We start from the raw sequence: 15578 nt of genomic DNA, 5'->3' as shown, positions 1-15578 counted from the left end.
AAAACAAATGAGCTCCTAAGCATGAACAAGGACAGCCTCTACATAGTAAAGAGAAGATTTAATAAACATACAGTTGTCTCTCTTCCTCCCTCTCTCTATTCTCTTTAACCCTCTCCCCCAACCCTGAACCCAGGAGCCGGCCGAGGAAAGGATATCTCCACCATCACAGGTCACCGTGGGAAAGACATCTCCACTATTTTGGATGAAGAAAGAAAAGAAAATAAACGACCCCAGAGGGCAGCTGCTGCACGCCGGAAGAAACGCCGGCGACTAAATGACCTGGACAGTGACAGTAACCTGGATGAAGAAGAGAGTGAGGATGAATTCAAGATCAGTGATGGGTGCGTGGTTCGCTAGCAGATCCCAGTCCCTAGATACAGGCCTAAATGGGGCTAACAGAGAAGCTCAGCCATGCTGTGGTGGGACTTTTGTTCTTCATGCACATGGATAATGTCTTTTTATTTTCAAGCTATTTAAAACAGATTCAAGAATGCTGATCTTGGTTCTTTTTAGCAAAACAAAGTAGGCTTATGATTGTTTAATATGCAAAATTGTGTTTACATTTTATTAACTGCAGTCAAACATTCATTTGCTGCGTATCTCTGCCACCTTCCAGCAACATGTCCAGGAGAGGTTCCTAGTCAAATGTGAGAAATAGACAAGCAAAGGTAATTAGATACTATTGTCTGATGACCCACAGAGGTTTTGGTCAGGGCAGGTAATCCAGTATGGAAGATCAGGAAAGATTTTCCTGCAGAACAAGAAACAACGTAGTTTCTCCTCTCAGATTGTTGGTGGAAGAAACAAACATACAAACCACAAAAAGTCATTCAGTGTGTGATTGTTACTAAAAAATATAGGTAAAGCCTAAGTTAGGGTACAAACAAAGAGTCCAATAAATTTAGGGAGTTCAAGGAAAACCTGGGAGTAGAAATAGAGCTTGATCTGAAATTTGAAGAATGAAAAACTGGGCAAATCAGTGAGTTTGAGATTTAAAGCATCCTATGAGAAGTCATGTGTCCAAGGCAGCAAGACATAAAACATCATGGAATATTTAGGAAACTCCTGGTACGTCAGGGTAGCAAGAACATGGGGAAGAAGAAGTAAAGAGTGCCCTGCTGGAGATGTGATGAAGAGATAAAAAAGGCCCAGATGATGGAGTGATTTGTTAGTCATGCATAGGAATTCAGACTCTTACCCTGAAGATGATGATAAAAGCCCACTGATTGGTATTTTAACAGCAGACTAATGAGGTTTATGTTTCAGAAGACTTCATCTTGGCCTTCATTTGGAGGATATATGGAGGGGAAATGAATCTAGAGACTATGGAGACTCCCTGGAGAATTGCTGTAGTGATTTAGTGGGAGATGATTGCCTAAACAAGGAAGAAGGATCAGGTCTGAGATAATATCTTTAAGAGGTCAACTCAAGGAAGAGTTAATAATTTGTTAGATGTGAGAAATTAAAAGGGAGAAATTAGGAAAAATACCAGATTTTTGGTTTGAGTTACTGGATAGGTAATAGTACCAAATACAAGGCTAGGAGACACAAGAGAGGAATAGGTTAGGAAATAATGAGTTATCTTTGGAACATGTTGAATTTAAGGTATGAGAGGGACATTCCAAGAGGCCAAAGTAATTTATAGTATGAAAATCAGCATCAGTTCATCTTAACGCCTCCTAAGAAAAGAATAGATGGTAAAACCTTTCTCCATTTTATTAACAGACAAATTGATAACAATTACCCAGGTATTTTACATTAACCATTACTTAAACGATTCACTACACTTGGTAGAATTTGAACTCAGAATCTTAATTCATCTGGTTTCTCTTGAACAGATCTCAAGATGAGTTTGTTGTATCTGATGAAAACCCAGATGAGAGTGAAGAAGACCCACCGTCTAATGATGACAGCGACACTGATTTCTGTAGCCGAAGACTGAGGCGACATCCTTCCCGGCCAATGAGGCAAAGCAGGCGTTTGCGGAGAAAGACCCCAAAGAAAAAGTACTCTGATGATGATGAAGAGGAGGAGTCTGAAGAGAATAGTAGAGACTCTGGTAAAAAAAAAAAAAAAAAAAAAAAAAAATTGTGTTCTCATCACACCAACTCAGTAAATTCTTATGATTTCTGGAGTTAAGAGTCCTTAAGATAAAACTCCATTCAACTGTAATATAAGCTTTCTGATGAAACTTTGAATTCTCTTCTTATGATTTAGTAACTAAACTTTTCACAGAAAGCACATAAAGCATATCTAAGAAAATGAATACAGATGGATATGTTAACCGCATACCAAATTCATTTAGGATTGTGATGAATTCTTCTGGCGCAAAGTGTTTCCATGCCTAGACTTATCTTCATAGTGTTTCTTTAGAATCATTCTCAAATAAGGTGAGAACATTTTACTCATATATCTAGCAGTTGGAAAGAGAATGATCACCAGTTATTGCTAACATTTAAATCTCTATCAGTGATTCATTCATTTTTATAAATTAGCAGTAGTTGATGTTCTTATATTTTATGCTTATCCCTATTAACTGATTAAATAGTGACCAGTACAGTAGCTAAAAGAACAGATATGAGTCCTTTTTTTTGTAGAATTGGCAGATAGGTAGCTGTCATCTCACTGAGGAAGTATCACAACCGGGAAGGAGTATTACATCCTTGACCTGGCAGGGGTTGTGGGCTTTTCTGTTTCATACATCTTTTTTTCTAAACTTCTTGAGTAAATGGAGACATCTTGCCTCTTTATCAGTGATTATTTCCTAAGAACAAGGACATTTTCAAACATAACCACAGTATAATTATCAAAATCAGACATTTTAACATTGATATACGGCTATTATCTAATTAACAGTATACATTCAGATTTCATCAGGTGTCCCAATATTACCCTTCATATCAATTTTTTTTCCTAGTCCAGGGTCAAATCCAGGAGTACACTTTGCATTTATTCATGTCTCTAGTCTCCTTTAATCTAGAATATTCCTCAAACTTTGTCTTTATTGATCTCCACAGTTTTCAAGAATACACAGTAGTCAATTTGTAAAATGTTCCTCAGTCTAGAGTATTTTTCTTTCCTTGTGATTAGATTCAGTGTACACATTTTTCAGCAAGAATATCACAGAGCTAATATATGTTCTCTGGGTCTCCATTATTTTTCCCTTTATAATTAACAGTAATTAGTAGGAAGGCATTTTTGAGACCTTATATATGCCATTTCTTTTCAGATGTTTTACTCATAGGTTTAGCATTCATTGATGATTTCCTAGCTCCATCACTCTTTTTACCTTTATTATTTGGTGTTCTGTAAGAAAGCACTTTCCCTTCTTCTCCATACATTTATTTCTTTATATCAGTATGTACTTGTGGATTCTTACTTTAGTCTGTGGATATAATATGTTACCATCCCTGTGCTGGTTCAGTTTGTCCCAGATTTGGCCAGTAGGACTCCTTCAAACTAAGGAGTCCTTTGCCATTTTGAAGCCAATTTGGAATTTGTTAGCGCTCCTGAAAAACAGCTCTAACACAGTGTCATGGTCTCGTTTACTTATCAGAGATGGTAAGGACAGTGCTATTTAGCTACACTTTGGAAGTTTCTCCCTGTGCTATAGCTAGCAGATTTTATTTCTATGTGGAAAAAAGCCAAAAATATAACTCCAGTTCTGTACTTCTTTAGAACAGTCTCATCTAGGGTTAGATGGTTTAATCTGTGCAGTACATTCTGAAATTATTTAATCTGTGCCATACATCTGTACATACAGGAACAGCAGATTATCTTGAGGCAGAATAGTAACTGCCACCAAGAAGAGCAGCCATGTAGCTGACTGAGTAGCTCTAGGTTGAATGAGATATGGATCATATAAAACATCTTTTCATCTCAACCATTGGCTGCTAACAGGATACATTAATGAGGTTGGGCATTAAAGACCCCTGTGCACTTATTCATACTGTTAGAAGGAAAATAAGAGACTTATAGGGACTCCTGGCTGGCTCATTAGGTAGAGAGTATGACTCTTGGTCACAGGGTTGTGAGTTCAAGCCCCATGTTGGGCGTGAAGGCTGCTTTTAAAAAGAGAGAGATTTATTGGGGTGCCTGGGTGGCCCAGTCGGTTGAGCATCCAGCTTTGGCCCAGGTCATGATCTCGCAGTTCTTGGGTTCGAACCCTACATCAGGCTCTCTGATATCAGCCTGTTCAGCGCAGAGTCCGCTTCAGATCCTCTGTTCCTCTCTCTTTGCCCCTCCCCACACTTGTGCTCTCCCAAAGATAAATATTTAAAAAGAGAGAGGAGGGTCACCTGGGTGCCTCATTCAGTTAAGCGTCCGACTTTAGCTCAGGTCATGATCGCACAGTCCATGAGTTTGAGCCCCGCTTGAGATTCTGTGCTGACAGCTCAGAGCCTGGAACCTGCTTCGGATTCTGTCTCCCTCTCTCTCTGCCCCTCCCCCACTTGCGCTCTGTCGTCGTCTCTCTCAAAAATAAACATTAAAAAAAGAGAGAGGACTTACAATAACCGATTGATTTTAAAAATGTTACTACTGAACCTTAATAGCTTTATATTTTTATAACCTAAGCTAATTACATTTCTATTTAATAGACTTAAATTTTGTACTCGACTTCTTTTTCCTTTTTTTTTTTTTTTAACAGAAAGTGATTTTAGCGATGATTTTAGTGATGATTTTGTAGAAACTCGGCGAAGGCGGTCAAGGAGGAATCAGAAAAGACAAATTAACTACAAAGAAGATTCCGAAAGTGATGGTTCCCAGAAGAGTTTACGACGTGGTAAAGAAATCAGACGAGTTCACAAGCGCAGGCTTTCCAGCTCAGAGAGTGAAGGTAAGGAGTAGATCTCCAGTTTACAGAAGTTTGCACAAGGCAGAAGTAGAAGCTATAAAGTAAGGATTACAGTTCTGTACCATTTCATAGAAATTCAATATAGCCACTCAGATCTTTGAGACAAAACCCGTTATTTTTTTGCTGGGTCACTTTTTATACTTTAAATAAATGATACTTGATAAGATACCAATTTTTAACATCTCCATTGTAATAATTAGATTTTTCATTGAAATAGAAGAGTCTCAGAAAATTATCTGAGCAAAATTTCTTTGGCTCCCCTAATTATTCACAGCCCTCATTTTGAAATAACCTCCTGTGCCCTGAATAACTGAAGAGCTTCAGATACAGGTTTTTGCTGTCTTTCCACCCTGACCATGAACTTCAGTTGGTAACTTTTATTTCTTAATAGTTTTTGCTGTGCTTTAGAGCAGCAGTGTAGGAAAAGCTCCAAAATATGAATTTGTGATATCCATTTAGTCTTATGGTTATTCCAGAGTGCTTCCCAAGTTCATTTTAAATTATTCTAATACCTATGCCCCTTTCTGCTTTGATTTATTTAATTCTCCATTATTTATCACCTATTTTGAAGATTTCAAAGATCCTTATCCATTAAGCTTGAGCCCAAGTCAGGAAAGAAAGGGAAAAAAAGTTTGGACATGAGAGGCTAAAGAAAGGAGGTAAACATCTGATTGTGTATATTTTTCTTCATGTGTCATTAAAGACAAACATACATTCAGTAATTCAACTTTAGAAAACACTTACTGCCCTAGTCACTGTTATAGGCACTGGGACCAGAAGAGTGAATAGCCAAAACATCTCACTCCCGTGTGTAACTCTTCTTTTAATTAGGGGCAGAGACAATAAACAAGATAAATAAGTAGAACCTGTCTTATATTAGGTGGTGATAAATGCTGTGGAGAAGAATAAAGGAGCAAGGGAAGTTGGGAGAGTAGCTGGGATCTCAGGGTACCATACAAACGCCTCGCTAAGAAGACCACATTTGAGTCAAGACCTGACAAAATGTCAGGTGTGTGTCCTGCATTTATCTGAAAGAAGAGTGATGTAGTCAGAGCAACTAATGTGAAGGGCTGGAGGCAAGTCTGTGCCTGGCTTGTTGAGGGAACAAAGTCAGGGTGGTTGAAGGAGAATGAGTGAAGGGAAGAATAGCTTGAGATGATACAGATCAATGGGGTCAGATCATGAAGAGCGGTAGTCCGCCAACTATGGCCCACCTGTTTGTATAAATAAAGACTTTGTAAATCAAGTTTTATTGGAACAGCCACACCCATTATTTCTTACATGTTATCTGTGGCTTCTTTTGTGTAAAGTTGAGTAGTTGTAATAGAGACTGTAGGGCCTGCCCCTTACAAAAAATAAAAATAAAAATTGCCAACCCTTGATGAGGAACAGTGCCATGCAGTTGAACTTTCTGCAGTGATGGAAATATTCTGTATCTGTGCTCTTCAGTACAGTAGCCACTGGCCTCATGTGGCTTTTGAGCACCTGAAATGTGACTGGTTTAACTGAGGAACTGAATTTTTAATTTTTATTTTATTTAGATTTAAAATAGCCACATGTGATTACTGGCTACCATATTGGATAGTACAGTAGGCCATTGTATAGTATAGACTTCAGATTTTATTCTGTGTGAGAGCAGAAATAATTGGAGGAGTTTGAGCAGAGCAGTGATTTGTGTTTTAATTTGCTATGGTAGCTGTGATATGAATAAATTTAAGGGACAAGGACAGGATCTAGGAGACCAGTTAATAGGCCAGGTGAGAGATGATGGTGGGTGAGACTAGGGCAGCAGTAGTAAAGGGGTGAAAAGCAGTCAGATAATGGATATATTTTGAAGGTAGACTCAAAGGATATATTGTTGGGTTTGATGGCAGAAAGCAAGCAATCAAAAGATGACTGAGCGATTGCAGTCGAGTTGCCAGTAACTAAGATGGTGGAGACCAGAACAGTTCAGGTTTGAGGCAGAGGTTTAGGACCTTAGTTCTGGACACGTTAGGTTTCAGATTCCTGTCTAGAAATTGCACATAGGGATGCCTGGGTGGCTCAGTCAGTTAAGCATCCAACTCTTGATCTTAGCTTAGGTCTTGATCTCAGAGTCATGAGTTTAAGCCTCATGTTGGGCTCCACACTGGGTCTGAAGCTTACTTTAAAATTAATTAATTAATTTATTTATTAAAAAAATTCCAGCATAGATGTTGAGTAGGCAGGTTGATACATGAGTGTGGAATTTAGAGGTTGCCTAAAACAAATATGAGAGTCATCAGCATATAGATGCAAAGCTGTGAGATTAGATGAGACCACCAAGATGTAGGTACAGAAAAAGGAAAGAAGACCTTTCAGGACTATCAAGGACATTTAATAACATGAGTTAGGAGCTGTTAGCACAGTGTTTCAGATGCCCAGAGTTGGGTGCTCAGTTTAATCTTTCCTTATCAGTTTGTTTACATGACTCCATAATTTGAGGGCTAGTGGATAGTAATTTCTCCGTTTGTTACCCCCCCCCATCTCCATTTAATTTAAGGGCCATGATTAAGTTATCTGGTTCTCCTCTTTCCTAAAATCTTAGTTAAAAAGCACACTGTGGATCATACCATGGATTGTTATAGACCTGTGAGGAGAGAGAAACCAGGGCAAGTTTGAAGGGAAATACAGATTTCTGAGCAAGTTTGAAAGCAGGACATGGGCTGACTATGGGGAGGAAAAGGAGAATTACTTCAATCTGTTATGGTTAACTGTGTCGATGGCTTAAATGTGCTGTTTATTCTAGAGAGCTATATGTCCAAGAACTCTGAAGATGATGAGCTAGCTAAAGAATCAAAGCGGTCAGTTCGAAAGCGGGGTCGAAGCACAGATGAATATTCAGAAGCAGATGAGGAAGAGGGCAAACCATCCCGAAAGCGGCTACACCGGATCGAGACAGATGAGGAGGAGAGTTGTGACAACGCTCATGGAGATGCAGATCAGCCTGCCCGTGACAACCAGCCCAGGGTCCTGCCCTCAGAACAAGAGAGCACCAAGAAGCCCTACCGGATAGACAGTGATGAGGAAGAGGACTTTGAAAATGTAGGCAAAGTGGGGAGCCCTTTGGACTATAGCTTAGTGGACTTGCCTTCCACCAATGGACAGAGTCCTGGCAAAGCCATTGAGAACTTGATTGGCAAGCCAACTGAGAAGCCTCAGACCCCCAAGGACAACAGCACAGCCAGTGCAAGCCTGGCCCCCAATGGGACAAGTGGTGGGCAGGAGGCAGGGGCACCAGAAGAGGAGGAAGATGAGCTTTTGAGAGTGACTGACCTTGTTGATTATGTCTGTAATAGTGAACAGTTATAAGACTTCTTTTCCATTTTTGTGCTAATTTATTCCACGGTAGCTCTCACACCAGCGGGCCAGTTATTAAAAGCTGTTTTATTTTTCCTAGAAAACTCCACTACAGAATGACTTTTTAGAAGAAAAATTTCAACAAACCCTGAAGTCTTTCTGTGAAGTGACCAGTTTTGAACTTTGAAGATAAATAATTGCTGTAAATTCCTTTTGATTTTCTTTTTCCAAGTTCATGGTCCTTGGTAATTTCATTCATGGAAAAAATCTTATTATAATAACAACAAAGATTTGTATATTTTTGACTTTATATTTCCTGAGCTCTCCTGACTTTGTGAAAAAGGGTGGATAAGAATGCATTCCGAATCTGTGAGGGCCCAAAACAGAATTAGGGGTGGGAGAAGGCACTTGTGCTTTAGCTTTTTCATATTAAATATATATTATATTTAAACATTCATGGCATAGATGATGATTAACAGACTGTTTAAAAGTTCAAGTCTGTGTTGTTGCAGTTTGAGAACTGTAGATAACATCATACATACATCATTTAGTAACAGCATCCATGATATCAGCTTGTTTACTATCAGAGATAACCACACTTAATAAAGAAGAGATGGAGAAAGTACCATCATTAAAAACTCTAACCTGAGTTTCTGTTATAGCGGAGTTCCTTGTTTAAAAAAAAAATCATCTGAAAAATATTTGTACAGTAAAATGTATAATGAAGCTTTGACAACCAGATTGTGCTAGCAGCAAATTTTTTTTAAACAGCTTTATGCAGTGGTGATGAGGTGGCCTCTAATCTAATATACTATCAACGAAGAGTTATTAGTGATATAAATGTGGTCTTTCTTTAGGCCCAGGTGGACTGTAAACTTTGCAGATAGTGTAACTCTGGTCTTCTGGCCACTTAATATTTAAATATCTGAAATAGCCCATTTTGAAAGAAATACATCTATACATAACATACATGAAGAGATGCTAAGCTGACAGCGGTATTTTAGCACATTTGAAATGGGGAAAGGATTTTCAGGTGAATTTTAACTGGTCTATTCTTGCCCTTAGTATCTACTTCAAATTGAAGTCTACAAACAAAGCAGTTCCTTTGGGAGGTTTTTAGTTTGAGTTTTAGCATGTATGTGTGTGTATATGTGTGTGTGTATGTGTGTGCATTGGAATTTCCTATCTGCCTGGATATATTAGCAGGGTTTGAATGTAGTTTTGGCCTTTGGCCATTAGACTTCTATTAAAATTCATTAATAGTCACATGACCAACAGAGTTGATTGAGAACCGCCAATATACTTAATAGGCATGACATCCATTTCAAACATCTCAATGCTTTAATGAAAGATGAGCCCTTTGTTTCAAGAAAAAAGGGGTTTATAACTAAATATCTAACATGTAATTGACACTAAAATATGAACTTTGTCTTATTACTGTTACAGCTGTAAAATTTCAGGCAGAGCCATAAATAACATTGTATAAAGTGTAGCACTTGTGATTAAACCTTGCCTGTCAAATTCTGAAACCTTCAGCCATTACTTCTGTGAATACTTTTGCCCCGGGATTTGGGTTTTTCTGTTCCAGTGTTGTGTCTGTTGCCGGCAACAGACACACATATCTGCTGCTGGCCCAAGGAACTTTGTTAATTTTTCTTTCCAAATTAAGCATTATATGTGCTAGTCAGTGTATAGTAAAGCACTTCTCTTTTTTATTATTAAAAAGCTGGCATTAGACTTGCATTATAAATACCTCTCTAGAAACTTTATACTCCTTTTCCTTCCTCAACAGGTGTTGCCCTGAAGTCTTATCTTTTGGCCTTGAAAGTTTATAGCTGTTGTTTTTCATTTGTTGGTTCTTTTGTTTGTTTTGTTTCACTTTAGTTCTGTAGTACCTGCCCACTAATATTTTTGCTTTGATTCTAGCAATGTATATGTATCTGTATAAAAAATAAAATAATGAAAGCAGCCTAAAAATAGGATGCACCAATAGCATGTGGTTCCAAGCAAGTTGTGATTTTTATTTTGAGACAATGTTCCACTGGAAGGGAGGGAAGGGCTTAACATTTACAGACAGTAGAGCAGGGTTATGTAAGGAACCATACTCACTTACCAGGCCTCGTTTCTAGCCAGGTTTGTTCATTTATTTGAAAGTCAGTTAAGAATGTTAGCCTTTTTAACTGTCTAACAGGCAGGCAATACAAGAATTCCTACTAGTGCAAGGTAAGTGGTTAGAATGTGCAGGTGGCCTCTCCTGCCATTCTTCCTCTACCATTTTAGTCCTGCAGCTGGGTAAAGCCACTACTGTGTAGAAATTCCCATGTACCCTGTCTCTACCTCTGGACACACCAGCTCCTGCTTCCACCACTCTATAGTTAAGCAAGCGATAAGAAGTGTTCGATGGGTAGATTATTTATTTTACAGGATGCCTAATGTGAAATAAGGAGTTATATTTACCCTTCTCCTGCAGAGTAAAAGGTCATTGTTAGAGCAAAGACGGAGTATTCAATTTAGCATAGTTCCACTGACATGGGTTATGATACCACTTTTGCTGCCTATTAATTTACCGAACTTGAATTAAATGTTTGTGAACTTGATAGTGAATGTCTGCCTGCTAACCTTACATTCTGATTAAGCCAATTAACTGTTTCATCTACAAAGACTGCAGAAGCCTCTGATACTTATAAGTTATTATGCAGACAGATTAATTGTGGGCGGTTAAATGTTGAACAGTTCAAAAACAGTTCTGCTGCTTGGTGACTAGATTTAGTCCCTCATGGAGTCTTGTGTTCACTGAAATGTTACCTGAACATGCTTTGAAGAAGTTAAAAAAATTTTTTTAGGAAAAAGTCATTGTTCTGTATCCAAAGATATAATTCAGTCATTAGGAACTGGACAGAGTATAAGCAAGTGGCTCATTTGAGTTTAGAACATCCTGGATCCTTAGAGTACTAACCGCGGATTTAGATTCATCATAGCTGCTATATAATAGAGCCCTTTAATACTTTCATCTTTTTTAAATACAGATGGACTCCCAATGTCAAACTCCACAATCTATAGCGCGTGTATTAAGGGGAGATGCTGTTTAGTACTCAGGATATTTTGTTTGCAATTTCCGTAAAGGTTTGAAAACTAGCCAAATTTTCACAAAGCAGAAGCTTTCAAGTAAAATATGTGAAAGGAAATCAGGCTGAAAATACACATTTTGGTTTTGTAGACTTGTGTTGACAAAATAGTGTTTAGTGTAAAACATTCTCCGTTGTTGGCACATTATTAGAGAATGATGGCAGAGATATTTTCAAGAGTATACCTGATAATACTGAGGTTGGGTTTCCTTGACACATCTCTTTCCAGCTGGTCAAGGTTGCAGATGCAGAGAAGAAAGAGGAGTTGCATTTAGAATAAATTCATGTCTACTGATAGTCTTTTTTTTTTTTTTTAATATGACCTGCCAAAGAACCAAGGACTTCGAATGCTAAAGACGTTGTTGAAAAAAACAATTTTTAAACAAGTTAATTTTAAAAGGATATTATAAGCTCCAGTTTTCACTTTTGGGTTGATAGGACCCATCTCTATTATAATATGCATTTGAACAAAGTATACGTATTAAAAATATATATAGGCGTGTACTTATTTAGAGGTAAAATGGTGGGGAAGTGTCACCGATTTTTAAATGGGATTGATGGAATTTACTTTGTCATAAAGAATGCCTTTTTAGCTTATGTTTGTGGGGTTAAGAGTTGTTAACCATTAGCTAGTTCTACCATAATCACTGAAAGGAACACAGTGAATCTGTAAGTCTAATATTTAGAAAAAGTGAACTGTACCCTTCAACAACACAGTGGAACAGGCCCATGATTGCCTCACAGCTATAGAACACGTATTCAAAGACCCAGATCTTTTTTTTAATAGAATATACATACATGTATGTATATATATATATATATAAGTTAATATGTATATACATACTTTAGATGTTAGCAGAAATGAAAAGTGAGTTTCAAATCATTAATTGACATTGTAAAAAGACATAAGACAAATAATTGTAACTGATGTGGAATTATGAACATTTAATTGCAGAAAGTCTAGAGAAACATAGTGAAGTTTCTCTTCTTGGTTTGACATTCTAAAAAAATATTCCTGGTTCTCTAAGAAATAAGAATGCCAAGACTGCATATCTGCTGTAATCTATCTAGTCCTCTGCTTAATATTGTTCTTAAACTTTGTTAGAATAAAATCCATTCCTATTTTATCCACCATTCCCAGTGTGTACCTGTAAACCTACTTTGGAAGTGGCAATTCATCTGCTGATTTTCTTATTTTTATACCAATCCTGAAAGACAAGGCCCTTTGCTATCAATGTATTTAAGCTGGGTTATTATATGTACACTTAATAGTCTGTTTTTGGAATATTTCACTTCAACTTAAATGATAATTTAACATTTTTTGAGTGCCAAGAATTGCTAAGTAACTATGTAACATATACTGAGGAGTCATTCCCCAGCAAGCAAGCAGTCTTCATAAGCCAGACTGTAGTGTGCTTGGTATATAACCACTTTAGATTGTAAACTCAATGCTTCTTTTTTTACTCAGATAAACCCTCTCAGAAATTGGTTAGAATAGGGTTACATGAATGGATTTTGTCCTTCATTCTGGTCATGTAAGCTCAATTTTTTTTTCATTTTATATTTACACCATTTCTTTCTGGAAAATGCTGCAAACCCCAATTCTGGCACATTGTCATTTCAGTTAAGGAAAATGTTATTTTAATTTTAATAACTTTTAAGATACAACTATCCTATGCATAAGTTATACGAGAGGGCATAACAAATTATTAGATGAGTAGAAATTTATTAAGCTCCTTAGACATTTTGAATGAGGAAAAAACATTTAAAGGAACTACATTTGTGTTTTTTGCCAAACCGGTACAAGCTAGTAAATGCACTAAGGACCGAGTGACCTGCCTTGTTCATTTTGCCACTGGATGATGTAAGTTAAGAATGGAATTGTTAACCCTAATTATATATTTTCTTGACTTTCATCGCTTTCTAAAGAAACCTAATTTAAGTGTTTGGGGTTTTGTTTGACCTGTATTTATTGAGTTCTGGTCATAGACCCGGAGCTGCCTGTCATGCTTATGGATGGCCAGAACAGTCATTGGGATACTTAATGGCTCAAGGCCTTCTGAATCATTTAACTTATTTTGTATGTTGCAAAAAAAAAAAAAAAAGTTTATTTTGCTTGAGAGTCACATTTTTTATATAACTGTACAGCTTTTAAGGGATGGGAGGTGGAAAAATACCCTAAAATAGGATGTAGATTTTTACAATTGTGTTTATGCTAGAACATCTACAGGTGCATTATGTAATTAAACCTAAAATTGTTTAAAAATTTGTGCCATGGTCTTTTTCATTTTCCTGCCCTTTAGCAGAGTTGGTGCATGTCAATACTGCTATGTGGACAAGCCTTGAAATTAGGCTAATAACCCTTGTCTCCAAAGCTTTAAGAACATTGCATGAAAATTATACACAAACACATATACACATACACATATACACACACACACACAAGTAGACATGCACACACAGATCTAGTTTAGTGTAAATGAATTTTCAATTTCAGAACAGCTATCATAGCCTCAATTGGGCAGTTAACAGCATATTATAGTGCGTGGTTTTTGTGATGCCTAACTAGGGTATTCTCAATGTTGGTCTGGTATTTTGTTCTCTTAGCAAAGTAGCTTCTTGATAATGGTATCTGAATTGTAGCTTGCCCAAACCCGTCAGGAGGTTCTGTGTACACCTTCAAAGGGACTGTCCCGTGCTGGGATGGGTGGAGTGGGTTGGGGCAAAGCTCGGTTTCTTTTCAATCTGTAAAAGAAGGAAAACCTAGAATTGTTTGATTTGGTGGTTATTCAGTAGACTTAATTCCACAGGAGTATTTGTCTGCTGGAAGGGATATCAGATTAAATTCCAATTCTCTCCACATTTGATGAAACATATTTTTGAAATCTTATAGAGTTGCTGATTCTAGCATTCTTTTACATGGCACATTTTACCACAACTTTCATTAAGACACCAGTACTTTTTGCTATCTGATAATTTTACCATTCTAATAACTCACCTTTATAGCACAAATGTATTCTCATAAAGAATTAAATTCGTCTAGGTGTGTCATAATTTCTATCTAAACTACCTTACTCTATCGTCAGCTAACATGGGGTTGTCGGTTTCTTTGCTATCATCATCCATTCAGAGGTGATGCCTGGGAATCATGAATTTCTAGGTGAAGAATACGAATTCCAGATAAGAATTTGTAAATGGTATATGTTAAATTTTCATTTTGGTTTTAAAGTAATAGTAGCTGGGATTCGGGGAGCGTTTGATCAAAATGCCTCTTGGATTTTCAGACATGCTTATATGAAATGCTTTATTTTCCTATGCATAAAAAAAATTATTCCTGGAATAGGTTCTCAGAATGCTTTATTTTGTTTCTAGGAGATGAGAGCTAAAGCAGAAGCTCCAAGATTAGCATAATACTGTTGAGAGGTAATCAGGAACGTGCTGTTTTAGTCAAATAGGGGAAACTGACGTGCTCTCTGCCACATATAATGTACTGCATGTGTGTGTGGGTGGGGGGGGAGATTTGAAAACTGGAAATGTGATTCCAATAATGCACAAAGTAAATTTTGTGCATAGAAAATATGGGAATTCCTGGTAGCTTAAAGCTTCAGGGGTTAACTGCAGTGTATGAACACCTAGTGTGTTAGAATTGCAGTGCATAGTTGTTTAAATATAATATTCCTTGTAAGTGACAACCAAAATATGTTGTGGCTGGTGCCAATTATTTTTTGTTAATGAAATGTTCAATGTCTCACTACAGTCTGATCAGAACTCTTGGTGTTATAAGCCAGGCCTAAAGCTATTTTATAGCTCTTGGCCTAATTGTGTAACTTTTTCTTTCAAAATGTTTTATTATAATACTTCTGTCATTTCTTTCACTTAATATATGTCAATTGTCATAATAAAAAATTTAAATAATTTGATGTATTTAGCATGATGTGTTTGCAGACTTAGTTTATTTTAAACTTCGTGGCACATAAAAAGTTAAGAATTTTCAATAATACTTGATGAAGGCTGAAATTTTTTGTCATCTAAGGAACACGTGAATTGTTCTCTACAATCTAGAAAGTAAATTTACAAATATCAATTTCCCCAAAGTAATTTTTTTGAGAGAGAGAGAGAGAGAATCCCAAAAGGGGCAGAGAGAGGGAGGGAGAAAGAGAGGGAGAGAAATGTGGGGCTCACCTGAAGGGGGGGCGGGGACTCATGCTCACCTGATGTGGGACTCCCAACTCATGAACCGTGAGATCATGAACTGAGCTGAAGTCAGATGCTTAACAACT

At 37.2% G+C, this 15578-nt stretch overlaps 1 protein-coding gene across 4 annotated transcripts in view; it reads left to right on the top strand.

The window, feature by feature from the left end:
* RSF1 (remodeling and spacing factor 1) overlaps positions 1 to 15218 on the top strand; it is a 160601-nt gene extending 145383 nt beyond the window's left edge. For all 4 annotated transcript variants that reach the window (XM_049619702.1, XM_049619696.1, XM_049619711.1 and 1 more), the window contains exons 13-16: positions 134 to 341; positions 1839 to 2059; positions 4649 to 4837; positions 7623 to 15218. In XM_049619702.1, coding sequence (XP_049475659.1) covers positions 134 to 341; positions 1839 to 2059; positions 4649 to 4837; positions 7623 to 8185 — 1181 coding nt within the window. In that variant the 3' untranslated portion in view covers positions 8186 to 15218. The remainder of the gene's footprint in view (positions 1 to 133; positions 342 to 1838; positions 2060 to 4648; positions 4838 to 7622) is intronic.
* The last annotated feature ends 360 nt before the right edge of the window (positions 15219 to 15578 follow it).

Source organism: Panthera uncia, chromosome D1, assembly GCF_023721935.1.
Source record: "Panthera uncia isolate 11264 chromosome D1, Puncia_PCG_1.0, whole genome shotgun sequence".
In the NCBI taxonomy this organism is placed as follows: Eukaryota; Metazoa; Chordata; class Mammalia; order Carnivora; family Felidae; genus Panthera; species Panthera uncia.
Note: the sequence above shows the minus strand (reverse complement) of the source record. Positions and strands in the feature narration are given on the sequence as shown.